General features: G+C 34.5%; 1 protein-coding gene across 1 annotated transcript; it reads left to right on the forward strand.

The window, feature by feature from the left end:
- Positions 1–654: 654 nt before the first annotated feature.
- On the forward strand, positions 655–18,613 carry LOC143238048 (ganglioside GM2 activator-like). Its single transcript, XM_076477950.1, has 5 exons — positions 655–827; positions 1,844–1,934; positions 7,183–7,381; positions 12,939–13,107; positions 18,358–18,613. Exons 2-5 carry the CDS (start codon positions 1,844–1,846, stop codon positions 18,454–18,456), a joined length of 558 nt encoding a protein of 185 aa, XP_076334065.1. The 5' UTR covers positions 655–827; the 3' UTR covers positions 18,457–18,613.
- The last annotated feature ends 1,877 nt before the right edge of the window (positions 18,614–20,490 follow it).

Raw genomic sequence — 20,490 nt, forward strand, 5'->3', positions numbered from 1 at the left:
ATACAAGTTAAAAAACATTGAGGATGTTTATGTGAAATGGCATAGTATGGTACATAAGGCACTTGACTCGCAATTCTGTGGATTGTAAGATCGAATCTCATCACCAGACATGCTCGCCTTTTCAGTTGTGGGAATGTTATAAAGTGATGGTCATTTCACTATTTGATAATAAAGTTGGAAATAAATAATAAATTAATGATGACTTTTATTTTAATCAACGTTTCGCCTTTGTGGGTATATCATGATTTGTACATAAACCTGTTTGATATTATAATATTCGTTAAATTCGTTGGTAAAAGAGTTTGCGGTGATTGGTATTGTTTTCCTTCTACACCGTCACTGCTAAATTAGAGTCGATTAGCGCAGATAACCTTAGTATAGCTTTGCATTAAAAGAAAACAAGATTTCATGACCTCCATATCATCGCAATAATGATATTTAACCTTTTGTTCTGTTACATAACATGTCAAGACGAGCTGGCTTTCGAAAACATGCCGTAGCTAAGATAAGCTCATATGACAGTCTTTAACAAAAACGAATGTATATCATTCACATCATCCTACACTAAGCCTTTAACGAGTCACACAGAGTGAAAGATCAAGGTGATCTGAAACCCTCACGAAATAGATCAAAGATCAAGTTACCGTGACGTATCATTACAGATGTTTATTATCTGTTTATTTCACACAGCACATCTAGATAAAGCGCTAGCCCTCTGTAATATAAAACACGAGATATCAAAGCTCGTCCTATTTACTGCTTTATACGAAGGAAAACATCTAGAAGTTGACGGACCGTAGTGTTATATTTATTGGGAAAACAATATTGTAAGTAATATTTATTCTAGTTATTTGCCCAGATAAACATTAGAAACTTTCTTAACGGTACTCTTATTTTGTTATTTGTATATAATCATTTTTGTAAAATCAATTAGAATTTATTTTCTTATTTGAGGTATCATAAGTAGATTCATAAAACTCTTAAATGTTCGTATTTACTTATATAACAGAGAAACAAAAATTATGTATTTTTAGTGTATATTTCAACATTCTAGAGAAACGATTTTAAAAAATATGATCTTTTTTAACATCATTTAAGAAACATATCCGTTTAAAACGGTTTTATGATAGTTTTCCACAAGTAACTCTTTTCCTTGTGTCGTCCAGGAACTGTTTTAAAGGTCGTTTTTAACGGTCTCCACGAGATACACAGGGTGTAGGCCAGAGTGAAACCTATACCACGTATTTTGTAAACTTTTGTCTATTAACGAATTAAACTATTTGAATATGTAAAGGTATGTTGTTCTCTGAAAAGTAATTCTCAATTCATCAAAATCCTATGAAAAGTGTAGGATATTCTTGCTCTTTAACAAATAATTTTATGTCGATTTAATAGGCACTAAAACATTACTGTGTTCATTAACACGAAATGTTGCATACTCTTACACAGAAACTATTCATAAATACATCATATTTATGTTAAATACTTACATACATACCGAACGAGAGAATGAAATATACCTATTCACTGACTTTTTAGATGAGTTCAACAAAACAGATTTATTTACTCACACTCTAAGAAATGATGCAACCAAGTGTAAGTGTTTATTTGAATGGATACTGAGCTAGAGAATTCATTTTTGAAGAGAGTTCAACACGGCATGTTGTAAACGTAACATTTCTGCAGGACAGAGGTTGGATATTTTAGGTTTCGGCTGATATCATCGCATTGTTTAAAATGCACTTGAAGTTGAGCGTTCGGTGGAAACCAAATGGCTCCGAATATATTCTCCCGATAATGACAGTTAGTAAAATGAATATACTGTTTTATTTCATTGTTATAGATGATGCGCGCGCTGATAATCTTGTGCCTTGCTGGACTAGCTGTTTCTGACAAGATTTGGTCCTTCCAACCAACCGTTACATTTGATTGTGGTAAGTACATATATTACATATACCAACTAGTTACATTTGATGGTCGTAAATGCACATATTATATAACGATTATTTCCAGTTATATATGATTGTTGCAAGTGCACGTATGATGTATAAATATTATTTCCAGTTATATATGATTGTTGCAAGTGCACGTATTATATATGACGATTAATTTTCCAGCACCTAAAATTTATGTTTCTTTTAATTTATTGAAAGGAAAATAAAACAAGATTTTAAGAGAAATAAACTATCTAGCCTGTTCTATGAAGTTAGAAATGAGTCTTGATATAATAAACCCTTTCTAAGACTTATCCAGGAGCCATTTCTAACAAAATAAAAAAAGTGGGTAGTGCAGATTTAGAATCTTGTTTTGTTAGAATGGTCCACACTTTGATGACATAGCTATTGTGTGAGCGAAGAAAGACACTTGGTCTAGCCAAGTTTTTATGTTTTCATAGATAATCCTTACAACAGTGAAACACTTGGAATACCTTGGTATGAATGTTCAGTGTGTGACCTTGAAAAGCAGACATATATGCAGGCCCGACAAGAGGGAGATCAGGGGGTCAGTGCTCCGGAGCCCAGGTGTCTAGGGTGGTCGGGAGGAGAGCAAAAAAATCGTAAAAAATAAGTAAATTATTAAAAGTTGTGATGTTTATTCATTTACAGCTACGTACAAGTACAATGCTGTCAATGCACACTAACCAGGTCCGGATTTAACTGTTCTCACTTCTCACAGTGGAAATGACCTCGAGATCATAACAGTAATAAATTTGTCATCTGGTCACATCAGTCGACTTGGTAGAACTAGTATGTAGGGCTACCAGAAATCTTGTAGTGGGGAGCTATGCAGCTTGATGACAAAAATGTAAATAGGTCATGCAGTTGCGCCCTCTCCTGGATGGAGTGAAATGGCGTCGCAAATTCGTCTTTCATGCTGTACAGTCTGTAGTCTTTACAGATGTGTGTATCACGAAACTCGAAAGGCCCACCCTAAATTCTTTAAGTGCGCACATGTAGGCTTAGAAATTTGTAAATAAATCCAAAAACAAGAAATAACTTCTATGATTACTTATAAAGTTATATTAGGTTATAAAATATAAAAAATATATATAATCTTTACAACGTTAGCTGCAGACACGTGAATATGACTACGAGGGCTGTTCAAAAAATACGCGGACTGTTTGAATTACGCGGCTCCAGTTGGTTTCAGGGGAATCCGCTTGGTGTCGCTAGGTTCGCAAAGATCAGCTGATTACGACGCCATTTCCCGATTGCAGATATCTTCATTTGTGTATTAGCTACGCGGTTTTAAGTGAAGTGCGATTTTTTCGTTTGGAGGATTTCAGAATGAATGACCTGAAGGAGCAACGATTTGCTGTGAAATTTTGTGTTAAACTTGGAAAATCTGCGACTGAAACTTTTGCTATGCTTAACACGGCTTACGGTGATGTTGCTATAAAGCGTACGGCATGTTTCAAGTGGCATGAACGTTTTAAGGATGGTCGACAGTCCGTTGAAGATGATGAGCATCCTGGACGTCCTTCCACGTCAACTGACGACCCACACGTCGACAAAATCAACACCTTTGTGCGGGCAAATCGACGTCTGACTGTCAGGGAGCTTGCTGAAGAGTGTGGGATATCAGTTGGATCTTGTTACGAGATTTTGACCGAAAAATTGAAGATGCACCGCGTTGCTGCGAAATTCAGCCCTCAAAACTCGTGAGTTTTTAGCCAAACATTCGATCACTGTTCTTCCCCAACTCCCTACTCACCTGACCTTGCTCCTTGCGATTTTTCTTGTTCCCCAAACTCAAAAGACCCTTGAAAGGAAGAAGATTTGAGACGATTCCCGAGATTAAGGCAAATGCGACGAAGGAGTTGGAGGACATTACAAAAGAAGCGTACCAGGACTGTTTCAACAAGTGGAAACACCGTTGGGATAAGTGTGTGCGTTGGGGAGGAGAGTACTTTGAAGGGGTCCCAGACCTGTAACTTATTTTTTAACAGCCCTCGTATGTTGTGATAATTTTAAGAATATTGCTCTGATATGAGTCATCATGTTTATTGTAAACAGTTTGCATATTAATTAAATGCTGTCCGCAGCTAACATGTTTCAGTTTTTAGTTATTTAAACTACCGGCATAAATGATATGGCAATATATTTAAAAAGTTTATACAACTTAAAAAGGAAAAGTAATGAATTAAACGGTTAAAGACACTAAAATATTACTTAAACTTTAAATATTACGTGCTCATAATTATAAAATATACTTTGTTCTTTTTGGTTACTTTGTATCCTTTTTTTACCTGGTATTTGAATGAAAATCGAGTAACTGAGTTATATAAGTACTTCTTGCCTTAAAGCATTAAGAAATTTATGGGGTGTTCACTACCAAATTCAGTGTGATATAATTGGACTGTTAGGGCAGTTACCATTGTTCATCAGTTTACACAGTCGCTTTTATAAATTTGTAGCCAACTGACAAGTATGTCAGTTTGCCATATGTAACCCTTTTTCAAGTGTGAGCAAAAACTATTTAATCTTTATTCAAAAGAATACAAATTCCTAGTCATATAATTTTTATACAGTAACTATATAGCTGTTAATGTGATTTTCTTGACAAATCTTATACTGTACGCATTGATATCTATAACTTGCCAGTAATTTTGTCAATTAAAAACAATTGATTTTCTATTCTTTATTTGATAACTATTATTTAAGTCAGCAATTAATAAGTAATTCATAGTTCATAATTTCTGACTGGTGGGGGGGGGAGGCCTCGGGGTATAGATTTCCTGAAGACAGCTATTCAAAACGTACTCAAAATGAACCTAATTCCAGAAACGCGAGCAGACCTAAGTGAAATACTTACCTGTCTTGGATTGTTTGAATGTGTTATTATGGTTGAAACTCCTGACGGCAGTTGACAACAGGAATAAGGTCCTATAAGCAAGAGAAACAACACTAGACATAAAGAATATCAAGAGTGTCATCTGAAGTGCTTCAGGGACAGCTGAAACGCCATTTTGGACGAGTCCAATCCAGTTGCCAAAAACTATGGCATAATAAATTCCCTATCATTCACAGAAAAACGACGGAAGAAGAAAAAGTTGTTTGCAGTTAAGACAAAAGAAGATACAACAGACTGTGATCCAGAAGTCATGAAGTCTTCTGTGTTCTTCTGGATTGTGTTCTTGGGAATACGACGACAAGATATGACGCAGCAATGAAACTGGAGTTAATATTCGGTGTCCTGTGGAAGTATTCACATCTGAAATCCAAAGTTGTTCATGACCTTGCACAAACACTGCATAGGTCATATCAAGCCGAGGTATCAGCAGGCCTAGTACAGTAAGTAGTTGAAACATACGAGAGTGATTCACCCAGCGAATTTTGGTCAAAATGCCCTGCTACCTCTTGAGTTGCCAAATAAGCTTCACACCTTGAAACTGGAAGCATTGTTTCCAAACTTCGTAATCCTGCTGAAAATCTTTTGTACCTTGCCCGTCACAGTTGCGCAGGCCGTGCGTTCCTTCAGCACAGTTTCTAGAGTGAAAAACGTCATGCGTTCTATTATGTGCCAGAATCAACTCACAAGTCTTGGAACACTAGCTGTGGAGGCTCGTCTGGCGAGGAGAATGAACTATGAAACATAGACATGTTTGCCAAGACTAAAGCACAAAAGGCTCCATTGCTCTAAATTTGATGATATTTTGTGGGTTTTTTTTCGTTCTTGTAATTTTTTTTAAATAAAATGTGCATTTTCAGATTTTTGTTTTGATCACTATCATCACAACATCAATGCTCTAAGTATTTACAAATGTGTATCAGTAATGATGTCATTTTAGTGTATATGTTCAACCTATATATATTAAAAAAATTTACTGTCTTGCCACTTGGTGTGAGGGGGCTTAATGCTTGCTGCCCTGGGGCCCGTAATGGCTCTCGACAGCCCTGCATATACGTATACTGATTTAGGCATGTAATACCAAAAAGTATACGCAAAATGGGGTTAACCTAATATTTATGTTTACATATATGTATTCATGCTTGTGTGTGCACGTGCGTGCGCGTGGGTATAAAGCGAAATATTGATGTAAAATATCAGTAACTTCTTATATGTTTTTACATTGACTGTTTACTGTTTAATTAACGCCAACTTGGCCCGGCATGGCCAAGCGTGTTAAGGCGTTCAACTCCTAATCCGAGGGCCGAGGGTTCGAATCCCGGTCGCACCAAACATGCTCGCCCTTTCAGCCGTGGGGGTGTTATAAAGTTACAGTCAATCACACTATTTGTTGGTAAAAGAGTAGCCCAAGAGTTGGTGGTGGGTGGTGATGACTAGCTGCCTTCCCTCTAGTCTTACACTGCTAAATTAGGGACGACTAGCGCAGATAGCCCTCGAGTAGCTTTGCGCGAAATTCAAAACAAACATACCTTAACGCCAACTTCTTATTGTCTTGTGACGAATCATAACAGTTAATGATGACTGTTGAAGCGTTTGAAAAAGTCTCAAAACCTTACTGTTAACTATATCTTGTATTACAATTCAAGTTTGTTTTTTCATCTTTAAGATAACCTTTGAGTCACTTCACAAATCAAACCTTATATAGATGTTTAAACAACAAGCAGACAAGAAAGGTTTGGTTTGTTTTAAAAATCGCGCAAAGTTACACGAGGGCTACCTGCGCTAGCCGTCCCAAATCTAGGGGTGTAAGACTAGAGGGTAGGCAGTTATTCATCACCACCCACCGTCAACTCTTAGACTACTCTGTTACCAACGAATAGTAGCATTGACCGTAACATTATAATGCTCCCATGGCTGAAAGGGCAAGGATGTTTGGTGTGATGGGGATTCGAACCCGCGACCCTCAGATTACGAGTCGAGTGCCCTAACTACCTGGCCATACCGGGCAGACAGAAATGGGTATTTATCATCCCAACCAAAGTGTTTTCTAGGTTAAGCTTTAAAGAAATATATAAATAAACATAGTCGAAATATTTTCGCTAGTTTGGTTATTAGCTCATAAGATCGCTTATAATAGAGTTTTAAATTGCAAGGAATTACGCTATTTTGTATATAACATGTAACGAGTTTTATAAAAGAACATGATCGTCTCCCTATTAACTTGCCATAGTCCTCTTTTGTGTCGTAGATTAAGTAAAAACTTCATTAAACTTCAAAGCATACAAACGTTTAATAACAACAACTTTGTTTATCTTATGTGTTCTCTTTCAGGTAAACCTGACAAACATATGGCTTTCGTAAGTTCCAGTATCGCTCCAGACCCTATTCTGTACCCTGGAAATGTTCAGGTGACACTGAATGCAAAGGTTTTAAAAGTCTTACCGGAAAGCAACTTTAAGATGAAGCTTACTTTGGTAAAAGAAACACCTTTTTCTATGGTAGTACCATGTTTCAGGAACTTTGGCTCTTGGTAAGGAACATAATCTTACCACCTTTATACAATTAGACAAAATACACGCTTTTTATCATTTGTTTGAATTTCGCGAAAAGCTACACGAGATCTGTCTGTACTAGCCGTCCCTAATTTAGCAGTGTAAGACTAGAGGGAAGGCAGCTAGTCATCACCACCCACCGCCAACTATTGGGCTACTCTTTTACCAACAAATAGTTGGATTGACTGTCACATTATAACGCCCCCACAGCTGAAATGACGAGCATGTTTGGTATGACGGGGATTCGAACCCGCGACCCTCAGATTACAAGTCGAACGCCCTAACCCAACTGGCCATACCGGGTTTTTTATTGTTTGATAGATTGTTTAAGCAGAGGTGCCTTGATGAAATTTGGTTGAATGGACGGCCAATTGCATTAATAAACATATAGCATTCGTCACTGGAATTTTGTTTACGACTTAAGTACTAGATTTTCTAACTTAATGTGTGCTAAATTATCGTGAGTTGATGTAATTCACAACAGTACTGTACTCTAGACGTCTTATTTCTCTGGATCTCTTTTCTGATCCCCGTCACACCAAACATGTTCGCCCTTTCAGCCGTGGGGACGTTATAATGTGAAGATCAATCTCACTATTCGTTGGTAAAGGAGTAGCCCAAGAGCTGGCGATGAGTACTGATTACTAGCTGTCTTCCCTCTAGTCTTACACTGCTAAATTAGGAATGGCTAGAGCAGACAGCCTTCGTGTAGTTTTCCGCGAAATTCAAAACAAACCAAACCACTTTTTCAACAGAAATGAAAATATCATAATACAGATAAGTTTCCAACTTACGTTTACAAACAAAAAGTTAAACGTATGACGTGAACAATGCTGTTAAATACATTCTGACATCTGCATAAAACATTTTGAAGTTTCTTGATATGTTTAAAGGAATGCAACTTGATTCATGGCAGGTGGATCAGTCGAAAGATCTAGGATTTTTTATGGAATGATGTAGGAATTTCTTCTTTTTTTTTGCCAGAGGGAAAGACAAGTAACACTATACAATATATATACACTGCTGGCCAAAACGTGATAGAATTGCCAAATCTTAGTTCAGATTCACATACACACATACTGCTGGCCAAAATCTTAAGGTCAATGAACATAAAGAAATAATATACACTTTGCGTTGTTAGACTCAACAACTTATTTAAGTAGAACTTCGAAAGATGAAAATAAGAAAAGGGAAAATAAAAATAAAAAACTTTTTTTAGCATTTAATAGGGAAAATGTGAAAATGTAACATATTTTATTCTAATTAACGTGTAGATAAAAATAATATTTTCTTCAAAATGCTTATTTCTCCTATAGAAAATATCTCGTTAAAAATTATCTTTTAACTGTATGTAGGACCAGATGTGGCCTAAAGCCGAGTTTGCCAGAATTGTAAATTTAAAAGTTTATTTTTTATGTTTCGTTACAGCAAAACACTCTCCGCACTTTAGGGCTATAAATGCGTTATAAAAATGGTGATTAGGGCTATAGGTGCGTTATAAAAATGGTGTTTAGGGCTATGGGTGCTTTATAAAAATGGTTTTTAGGGTTATGGATACGTTATAAAAATGGTGTTTAGGGTTATTGGTGCTTTATAAAAATGGTAGTTAAATTCCATTATTTGGTTAGACGTAAGCAGACCAAAAGTTAGCGATTAATATTGTTACCTTCCTGCTTATCCTCTTGATTTATCAGCCCAATATTAAGAACGACTTTCCTAAAAAAATCTGAAACAAATAAATAATTTATTCCATAACTATTTTCTATTAATATGTATAAATACGATAGAACTGTCTGTTTTCCATTGTGTATCCACGTAACTACTTCGCATATAACTATCACTACCTCGCCTCTTTTTGGACGGATTTTTGCCAAAATTGGTATTAAGGTTCAATAGGTCCATACAAGAGTACATACAGATTTCCAGTCTTACGGTTTTTATGTCGTTTTTTACAACTACTTCTTTTGAGGGTTTTTTTACAATTGCGAATAAGGGAACCAACTTTTCATGTCCTAAGTTAACCTTTCATTAATCATGAACTTACATAACTTCCGTCCAAAGGACTGGTACTCCAACTAGTTATGCAACATTCTTTATATGTTGAAGCTGTAAATTAAATTTAAAAAAAATCATCTATTGTTGACTTATCGTGTACCAGTGTTCCCTCTAGGCTGCGCGGCCGCACAACAACCAATCAAGTGTCACGTACACCCTTGTGCAAATTAATTGAAACAAATGGTCATTTTACAATATTTTCAGCATGGCGACTGGTGTAAGCTCGCTGATTTCCTTTAATAGTCATTTTATCACACAGACGGCGTCATTAGCTGTTTTGCAGTACGGTCGATCTATTTTTGGGGTATATGACGAAATTTTGAGGAATATTACGTCATTCGAAATTGTGTTAGAAGGGCAAGGAGACCAATCAAAAAACAACTTCTTAGCTACTCAATGAAGGAAAAACGGTATCAGTGGAGTCTGAAATACAAGAACTGGACGCAAGAACAATGGAGTAAGGTGTTATTCAGTGACGAGACTCATTTCTTTGTACAGGGTCAAAGAAGTCTGCATGTTTGCAGATCTGCAGGTGAGAAACTTCTAAAATTTCACATCAATAAGTTCGTAAAACATCCCTTGATGAAGATGTTTTGGGGCTTTTTCAGCTGATATGGCGTCGGAGGCTTGCATATCGTAGAAGGTATGATTCGAGGACCACAATACATCGAAGTTTTGCAGAAAAGTCATTCCAGAATTGAAAAAGAGATTTCCAGATGGATCTAGTATTTTTCAGCAAGATCTAGCTCTGTATCACACATCGAAACTTGTGAAGAATTTTATGACTACAACGCAAATAAAGGTGCTGGACTGGCCTGGAAACTCTCCGGACTTAAATCCTATTGAAAATCTTTGAGCGATTTGTAAAAAAAGACTTCGAGGAAAAGACTATACTATGAAAGATAAGCTACTTGAGGCTATAATTGAGGTGTGGTTCCGCGATCCAAAAATTAGTAAAGATTGCAGTCAAGTCGTGGACTCGATGCCAAAGTGGATTAATGATCTTTTGAAAAGTAAAGGCGGTCACATCATGTATTAATTTTTGAGTAATTTTTAAATTCTCAGAAATAAAACGCAAAAAATTGAAAAAATCGTAATTTTCCGTCTTGTTTCAATTAACTTGCATGAAGGTGTACATCATCAGTAATGTTGAAGAGCCTCAATACGTTGACAGTTTTAATAACCCCGGCAGACGATAAGCCTAAAGCGAAAGTAACAAACTGGTAGCATTGCAAAGCGACCTAATAATGCAATAGGATCGATGAACTAAAATTAATCTTTCGTCCCTTAAAAAATAAAAAAACTGGTAGCGCACATCCGCACATGGTAATGATACACACAGAAAAATTCATTCCGTTAACTGATTGAAAAAATTAGAGTGAACGTTGTTGTGCACTGTACTTAAGTAGGAAATCGTTCAATATACTTCAACATAATTGTCTTACTGTCCGACCTATTTAGTATACATAAATTTAAAACTTAATTTCTTAAATTTAGAATTTATAAATGTATAATAAAATGGTTGCTAGTTCGTTACAAATCAGGTACTACACAATAAAGTTGTAAGTGCACCCTTTCCCTCATACTTGCAAATGTTTTCTTGAACTTTCCTTCTAAGAGCAAAAACGATAAATATCGATTATGTTAAGTTTGAGAATTTATGAAATTAAGTTACTTAATTTTAATTATTTTAATATTGACACCCGCTAGTACAGCGGTATGTCTCCGGATTTACAACGCTAAAATCAGGGGTTCGATTCTTCTCGGTGGGCTGAGCAGATAGCCCGATGTGGCTTTGCTATAAGAAAAACACACACACACACAAACACACATTTTAATATTTCATCAGTCATAAACCGTTTCTGTCCTTATTCCCCTCAAGATGGCTCACCGATAAATCTACAGGCTTAATGTTCTTAAATTGGATTTCTACAGAGGCTGTGAGCACAGCACAGATACCCCATTTTGTAGTTTCGTGCTTAATAAGAAATAAATATAATCACAGTCTTTGTTAGTTTGTGTAAACATCAACTATGGTTGCTACTATTTTTGTTAGGTGCATATCCTGAAGTTATTATTAAGACAGCGTTTTCAACTTTGTGTTAATTATTAGGAAAATATGTGGCTTTAGGCTTTTAAATTGTAAGCACTTTTTTGCAATATAGTAATTACTATATTCTGCTTTTCGTCTGTATTGTTGGCATTAGACTTAATCTATAGTTTTTCGTACTTTTAAGTACCTAAAATAGAAAAGCGTAAAATATATTTTCGCCTAATATATTTCATGAAGCATCACGTTAGACTGTAAACCTTTTTCTCACTGAGCTCGAGGTGTTTAAGAATATAATTTCAAGATGATCTTAACAGTCCAAAAGAAACACACTTTCTACTATTTTTAATTAGTGTACGCCTACAAAGATAAACGAGGTGTATTTTAAAACCTATTTTAGAATACTATTTCTTGGTATTAAAAGAGATAGAGTTTCTGAAGATAACCGTTCATTTTTGTGTATAATTTTACATATCGCTGACATGCAAAATGAGTATATGAGATCCGTTACTAGGTGGCTACCACTACAATGATTGAATTAGATGACAGCGAAATGATCTAATATCAATGTCATATTGATAATCTGTGAACAAAAATATGTCAAATGAGGCTAATATTGTAATATGTATTAAATAAGACTAAATACTTCGCAACAGAAGTTGTTACAAAAGAGATGACGTGTTACGTATCAAAATTCGATTAAACCAAAAATAGACTTAAGTTTAGTTAAAAACTTAAATCAAACTCATATTCATAATTTCGTACAAAAATTATGTGCTTTGAAGGAAAAGGAGGCAAACTCCGATTTTTTCATTTTTTGAACTTAGTGACTTTTACATGATATTTATTTTCTAACCTTTCGCACTTGCAGAGAAACTCTTTTGGGCAACAACTAACGTTACTTAACACGATGTGAAACGTCATATTTGTGTAGGCAAAAAGCCTAAACTAACCCGATCTTTATTACGTGTTGTTAATCAATTTAAACGTAAATAAGGCCGTATTCGAAAAGCTTTATTGGTTGTAACATTTCATTCTACCATTTCGTGCAATCTTATCGAATAAAGTTTTCTGTTCGAGTCTCCGTTTTGGCTTTAATGAGTATCACAAACACACATACTGTCTTGTTTGTTTTTTTATAGAAAGAGATAAATTAACATACTCAGTTATTACTATAAATCTTACGTAGAGATTCATGGAAAAGTATATCTAATGACGCCATAATCGAGACACGTAAGTTTGGTGAAGTATCGAAATCGAGGACAAGAAATGTTTGCTGGCACTTCGGTGGTACTCGATCCACATTCTTTTATTTTATAGTATTCTCCCTTTGGTTCATATTTATGTTTCCAAGTCCATTACATTAATTGTGAGTTTATACTTGACTAGAAATTTATTTATTTAAATACAAATTGTCCTTTTTATTTTAGTGAGTACGACGTTTGTGAAATGATTACTAATAACCAGGATATCTTCTGTCCACTTTTTCCACGCGGCCAACAGTGTGGATGTCCCATGCAGAAGGGGACTTATATTGGTCAGAATCTTCCTGTAACACTCCCTACACTGGGGGGCTCTGTAGTTGCAAAAATTATGGAGGTAAGTATGCCTCAAATATCAGAAGAGGAAGTACACGATGTATCATTAAAATGTTTTCTTAAATGTAAAAATCTACGTTTTATAAACAATGCTTTATTGTCCCATGAAAGTTTCTAGCTTCTTCTGTTTATTTGTTTTCCAAGTTATGTTCTTATTTTTTACAATGATGTATAAACACAATACTTTTGTATAAGACATGCCGTAACTCAACGTTTCACATTTTTCCAATATATTACAGTAAAAGTAACGTATTTGACTTTGAATTTATTATTTTTAAAGCTACAACTTCTGTTTTTGAGGATGAAAATAACAGGTCTTTTATGTGAAAAAGCATAATAATAATTTGTTGTTAAGCTTAAAGCTACGATGGGTTCAAAAACTCAGTTTTTAGTTATTAGCCAACAAACATAAAAATTACAATTGTAGTAAAATACACACTCGTCCAGCAAGTCTTTTTTTTTCTCAACTTATAAAATAACTCTAATTTCTTCAGAAGTTGCAAATTTTAAATATTTGTAACTCAGCTTCAAGTAGCTTAATGATAAGTCTGCGAATTTAAACTGCTAAAATCTGAGTTTCGATACTTGTGGTAGGTATAGCATAGATATTGTTGTTCTGTCCCCACCCTCTCACATCAAGTTCACAATATAAATGAAAGGGGTTATTTCTGTTTTATTATTTTAATATTAGGAACTCGACATTACAGCAACTGTGTACATAGTCATAACCTGATATGTGGAATCAGTGCACATAGTCATAACCTGATATGTGGAATCAGTGCACATAGTCATAACCTGATATGTAGAATCAGTGCACATAGTCATAACCTGATATGTGGAATCAGTGTATACAGTCATAACCTGATATGTGGAATGTTTAATGACGGAAAACGACTAGTATCTAGTGATAATTAATTATTTCCTTGACGTTTCACCCAGGTTTGCCAAAAGAGGGTGAAGAGGCAAAGGTACGGACGAATGAAACCTGATTATGTCTTGAAAAACATTTAAAAATTTGTAATTCATAATTTGACATCAACTAGAAGTGTTGTTGATAACTTAAAGCTGCCAACGTGTTTCTGAACAGTTTTAATTTTACCCCTAAAGGTTTGTTTGTTTTTTTTAATTTTATGCAAAGCTACACGAAGGCTATCAGCGCTAACCGTCCCTAATTTATGACGGATTTTATCTTGTATGACTAAGGGGAAAGCAGCTAGTCATCACCACCCACCACCAACTCTTGGTTTTTTTTTCTAACGAACAGTGGGATCGGCTGTCATATTATAACGCCCCCACGGGTGAAAGGGGGAGTATGTTGGGTGCGATGGGGATTCGAACCCGCAACCCTTAGATTACGAGTCGAACGCCTTGACCCACCTGGCCATGCCGGGCCATCTCTTAATGGTTGGTGACAGATTATGAATATTTATTTTTGTTGCATTCAGTAAATAAAAACAGTTTAGAAATCAGAAGCAGGTGCATTTTGGAAAAAGTTTTATTGTTACCTTCTGAAGCATAGCGACAACAGTAAAGTTGAGAAGACCTGTCAGTAAATTTAAGCGTCCCCTATGAGGCATTCCAGTAACTATGTCAAAAATTACACCTAAAAATGTTTACATCGTGAAATATGTTATGTTTAACCCTGTCCACTAAGAAACATTGCTGCTGTGATTTTGCTTTGTTTATGAAATCGTTGCGAATTTAGGATCTTTTTGTTAATACGATCTTTAAAATGTTAAAAAGAGAAAGAGAAAAGGGGCCCACTCCTGGTTTCAGCTGACGGCTTATGACAAAATATGATATTTTCTCTTGATACTGTCTGTTTCTCTTCATCGAATATTATTCAAGCTTCAATGTGACCTACGCTACTTGTTCCCAATCTATGATTGCACAAACTTAACTCTATTTTTGTTTCGTTAACTGGTTCCACATGAACTTTTTACTCTGTTGTTAAAATCATTAATGGCTAAAAATATAATAGATTAAGGAGCTCAGTTATTTCCATTTTACTTGGATCAAAAATCCAATGGGAAGGAGAAGTGGAATTATAAATGATGGAAAATTGGTGAAAATTTTGTTTTAGTTACTGTGAGCTTAAAAACCTTCATCAACATTACTATAGTGAAATAAATACATGTCAGTTGAAATGATTTTGTTGGTATCAGGAAAACATCTCTAGGAATATAATTCATACCAAATGAAAGCATTGTTTATACTGTACAAAAAAGATAGAACCATTCTTTTTCATAACTGCTTTGTTCATGTTAATTACGATAAACATGATTTTCCCAGACTTTTAATTTTCAAGAACAAATAAACAGCTTAAGGAAGTTCAAAAACAAATACTGGTACTTTTAAATATTCTGTAGCTGTACAGCTCCCAATGGATAATGGTAAATTAATGGATTTGCAATGCCAAAAAGTCTGTTGTTTAGCTTTGTGCTAAAACAACAATTATCCCTATATTCCAAAATACGATTCTAAGATCCCTTTCTATAAAAAACAAACTGCTGTTTCTTCCAGATGTTATTGTCTTAACAGTTAAGGAATAAGCTTACTAATTTATTACCTAACGTGCTTGGTATATATTACCTACCAAGTAATATACAGTTCTCGACACTATAGAAACACAGATAAAAAAAGTAAGCCTACTTTGTATAAACCTGCACAATCGAAGTTAGTTGACCAAGTCGACTGTTTATCTATCTATAAAATTTCTCTTTTTTAAAGTTTACATAGAATACACAGCAGTAAATTTTATATTTTAAGATAAAACTGAGTGAAATACATCATCAACTGCCTGTATTCAATTATTCTTTTAAACAATACTATACGTAATTAAATTTTCAGGGAAACAGGCTTTGTGAGGTAACTCTTGACGTAGCCCAGCATGACCGGGTGGTTAGGGCGTTCGACTCACAATCCGAGGGTCGCGAGTTCGAATCCCCATCACACCAAACATGCTCGCCCTTTCAGCCGTATGGGCGTTATAATGTGATGGTCAATCCCACTATTCGTTGGTAAAAGAGTTGGCGGTGGGTGGTGATGACTAGCTGTCTTTCCTCTAGTCTTACATTGCTAAATTAGTGACGGCTACTGCAGATAGCCCTCGTGTAGCTTTGCGCGAAATTCAAAACAAACCAAACTAAAATTCCCGTCACACTAAACATGCTCATTCTCCCGGTCGTGGGGGTGTTATAATGCTACAGTCAATCCCACTATACGTAGGTAAAAAGAGTAAAAACTGCACATTGCTTCACTGATTTCTGCTAGTTGATAACTTGTGCTTGTATCTAATATAACTATTTTGATCTTGGTAGAATTTGCTGTATCTTAAGTTCAAGCTTCTTCTAGTTAATATCTAAATTGAAACATTTAATACACAGCTTACAAAAGTATGTCACCACGAAAACTACGTCCAGAACAGTATTCTTATGATTTTAAGTAAATTCTATTTAAAAAGTTTGCAGATAATACCTTTGTATCATTCAAACACAAATGTTATGTTAGCAAGTTTTTGTTAGGTTCAGATTAGGGACATCTAATTATGAATGTTACAGCTGAAGAAAAATGACTCTGTTTTAGATGTTATTTTTTAAATAAAAGAAAATGCTATCGGTGAAGTATTATCACAAATCAATTTTTTTAGGTTTATATTTTAATGATAAAAGTTTCACACCTTCCGCTTTCAGAAGGATTTCATGTTTGTGTTAGGTCTAGAGCCTTTAATAGGTATAGAATTAGCGTTCAATCTAGTACCTCATAACATTAAGAATTATATCACGAAAAACTATATATATATTATAACCATACATTTTTAAGCCATAAACCCATAATACATACACACACATTAAACTGGCCTTAGATCTTTATGTTCTATCCTTAAGCGGGTACTTTTAAATAATTCGAAGTCCAATTAATTCCTCAAAATTTCGACAAGCTTGTTTTATGGTAAATTATAGGCTACGTTTACAAATGACGTTCAAACGGAAATACGTCACTAACAGTACTAGAACTAACGTGTAAATAAACTTGTACAATTTAACGGATAACCGATCGTATAACTGAATATATTCGATCATTACTACTTATCCAAATACTTCACTAAACACTGGCACTCTACCAACAGAAAACAAAATAAACTAATTCTCTGTTATCTGTACCAACTGAAAATAAAACGCTAACTCAATGCTTCACTGATTCTCTTATTTATAATATACTCTTATTCCTCAACACTACTCAAATTTACTAGATATTTTTGTGTAAAACATTCTGGGCTTAATACTCCAAACTTATTTGGTCTTAAAGTTACAACGGGATTAAAACATTGGAAATACAGCCCACAACAACATTATTAATAGGATGTTTTATCTCCTATTCACGTTTAAAACCTATATGTCCTTCTATATACAGATAACTATCGATAACATTTAATCAAACGTTTTGTAAAAGAGTAGGTTCTTCAGAATGTTTATCGTTCTTCTAACACTTTTACACTAATGTGCGTTAACTTTTAAGATATTGTCCAGCCATAGTAAATACATATTACTATTACAGTGTTTGTCACTGCTGGGTGACTTATTTATTTATATTTGTATATTTTTCACGCATAATTGTTTGTACTGACTAAGATAATGTTATATTATATTACTTATTTCTCGGATACAAGTTTACTTTAAAAGAACACCCAGTTTGCCCCTGAAAGAGAAAGGTCCACCTTTCGAAAGATCTCGTTTTATAGTGTTTTTATTTCATCTCTATCATTCTTGAACCAATGTGTTTTGTTGTTTTTTTGCATTAAAGTTTTACATTTTCTAGTAAGTTTCACAGATGTTCAGCAGTACGTTTAAAGTCTTATAACATTAAAAACCGGTTCCAATACCCGTGGGGGCACATCATACATAACCCATTGTATAGTTTTCTGCTTAACAACTAAACGAAAAAAAAATATTTATTTTTAAATTCATTAATTGTAGCATATCTTACCAAGATGCTTTTACAGAATATTCATACTAGATTTTTAAAAATTAATGTTTCTGATAAATTATTTAGTTTTCAGAGATGTTATGTATCTGTAGTATGCAATTTAATTGGCACTCTTTCCTTTAATCACAATTATACATGTGTAAAATGTCCTTTATTAAATAGACTCTTTCCATCGCGATTTCTCTTCACAAAAGAATGAATTGAGTATGAATATTTACGTTATGGTAAATATATTATCTCCTTTAATTTTATTTTTCAACCGTAGGGCAATTATAAAGGCAACATTACCTTTACTTCCAATCAACAACAACTGGGCTGTCTTGGAATGGAGTTTTCTATTAAAGCCAATGAGGAGAGTTCCTAAACTCTTACACAATTTGTCATTTTACTGAAACTGGTATTATTTTGTATTCGATTTGACTAACGCTTGTATTTTGTTTTCTGTTGATTGCATTGTAATTGTATCTTAAAAAACAAAATTGTAATTGAGTAAACCAATAAATCAAACTGTATCAATTGAAGTAGTTATTTTTATGTATACGAAAGTTCATATGATTGAAACCTCATAAATGGGAAAACTAAATGTGTATTTGAATATAGTGTTGTGGTACTCGAACACAACGTTTCTCCTATAATAACTTTTCATATTCATTTTTTTAAAGTTCTAATTCGAAACGTACTAATTCTGGTCGAGGTTATGTTCTAGTTCTGCCCAAGGCTTTTACGTTTTATAGCAGGTTTCAGTCAAAGAAGATATTTACTGTTTCATGGAATTGTTACCTTGTGTATACGAAACACCTATACATTTGTCACACGAAGTAGAGCTGACTTCGAAAACTTGTGATTCAGTTTAAAAATCGGTCAGCTACAGATAGAATGTGAGTCGTGAGAGAAGTTTGGATTTTTCCAACTAGATAATCATTTTATTTTTCAGCCTACTGATCTTGCGAATTGGTTTTTGGTTAATTATAATTAACCTTACAGTTTTCAGTTTATCTTCACGTGCACTTTATTCTAATATTATTTTATTAGCGGTTATTATTATTGAATTCTCACTTAAGTACAATTTATTCACTCAGTCTCTACCCATTGAAAAATCTATCGCTGTCTCGACCATCCTTCTGTTGTAAATAAAGTTTCTTTTTGTTTAATTTCAAACTGAGTATTTTTTGTTTCGTTTCACATGTAACAAGCCGCGTTACATCGAGACTAAAAATATCATAATGTCCATCACGATGTGTAAAGAGCTTTTTACAACAATTTTGAAATAATTGAGTCTGTGACTTTCAACAGTTGATTGTAAAAGAAAAGTTTATTTGCAAAACTACACCAAACTGCGTTATAAGTTAAGATCGTTTTGCTTATTATCGCTGAAGACGGTGCCCGGCAGGGTCACGTGAGTTAAGGAGTTCGACTCGTAAAAAACATGCTCGCCCTTTCAGTCGTGGGTCATTGTAATGTGACTGTCAGTCCCAAGAGTTTTACACAACTAAATTAGGGATGTCTAACGCAGATAGACAAAGACTAAAATCACTGGAGACCTCAACAATTTATTGAAATAGTAGGGTAGTATTGAAAATTCATTTCCTCAACAAGGTTTGGTTTGAATTTCGCGTAAAGCTACTTAACTCTTAGGCTACTCTTTTACTAGCGAATAGTGGGACTGACCGTTACACTATAACGCCCTCACAGCTGAAAGGGCTAGCATATTTGGTATGATGGAGATTCGAACCCACGAATTACGACACCAGTGCCTTAACCACCTGGCTATGCCGGGCCTCATCACCAATGAAAAAAACCGAAATGAAAGTGTTGTCATCTAATAGAACAATATATCATAACACGTTTTACAATTTTGAAACGTGTTACACTTGTTAGAAAGTAAAGTGTTGTAACCACTAACTTCTCAGCATATGCTTCAGACCCTAGCAAATTAAAAAAACGGATAACACATAATAAAAAAATAATGAAATTCAAATGAAACGTTGTAATTGAAAACTAAAAGAATAATTATAAAGTACTTACATGTTTACACGAGCTCTTTTCAAAAAAAAAGAAATAGTTTGAGAGATAAATTCTTATGCTTACAAAAAGTGTTAGTCCTTTCTCAAGACTGAAGTCGGGCAAGATATTTTAGCTAACTTTGATCTGTGGCAAGAAATATTAAAGCAAAACAATAAGTTACAATAATCAAAATTACACGTAAAAACAAACATGAACCGACAAAATAAATTAAATTCAGTTTGTGATAGTATCTAGTTTCGAACCTGTTGTTCAGGTTGACGACAACTTAGATTATTTTTGTTTTTCAACTGTAAACTTGATATTTTTTGTGTTTAAATAATCTTGTAATTTTTGATAAACCAACGTTTCCTGATTTATACTGTCATTTCATCTC

This window comes from Tachypleus tridentatus, chromosome 13, assembly GCF_004210375.1.
Source record: "Tachypleus tridentatus isolate NWPU-2018 chromosome 13, ASM421037v1, whole genome shotgun sequence".
NCBI classification, from domain to species: domain Eukaryota; kingdom Metazoa; phylum Arthropoda; class Merostomata; order Xiphosura; family Limulidae; genus Tachypleus; species Tachypleus tridentatus.

Coding starts and splice junctions, on each gene's coding strand:
- LOC143238048 (XM_076477950.1), top strand. CDS start 1,844: ATGATGCGCGCGCTGATAATCTTGTGCCTTGCTGGACTAGCTGTTTCT. Junction 1,935..7,182: donor AACCGTTACATTTGATTGTG/GTAAGTACATAT, acceptor GTTCTCTTTCAG/GTAAACCTGACAAACATATG. Junction 7,382..12,938: donor TTCAGGAACTTTGGCTCTTG/GTAAGGAACATA, acceptor TTTTTATTTTAG/TGAGTACGACGTTTGTGAAA.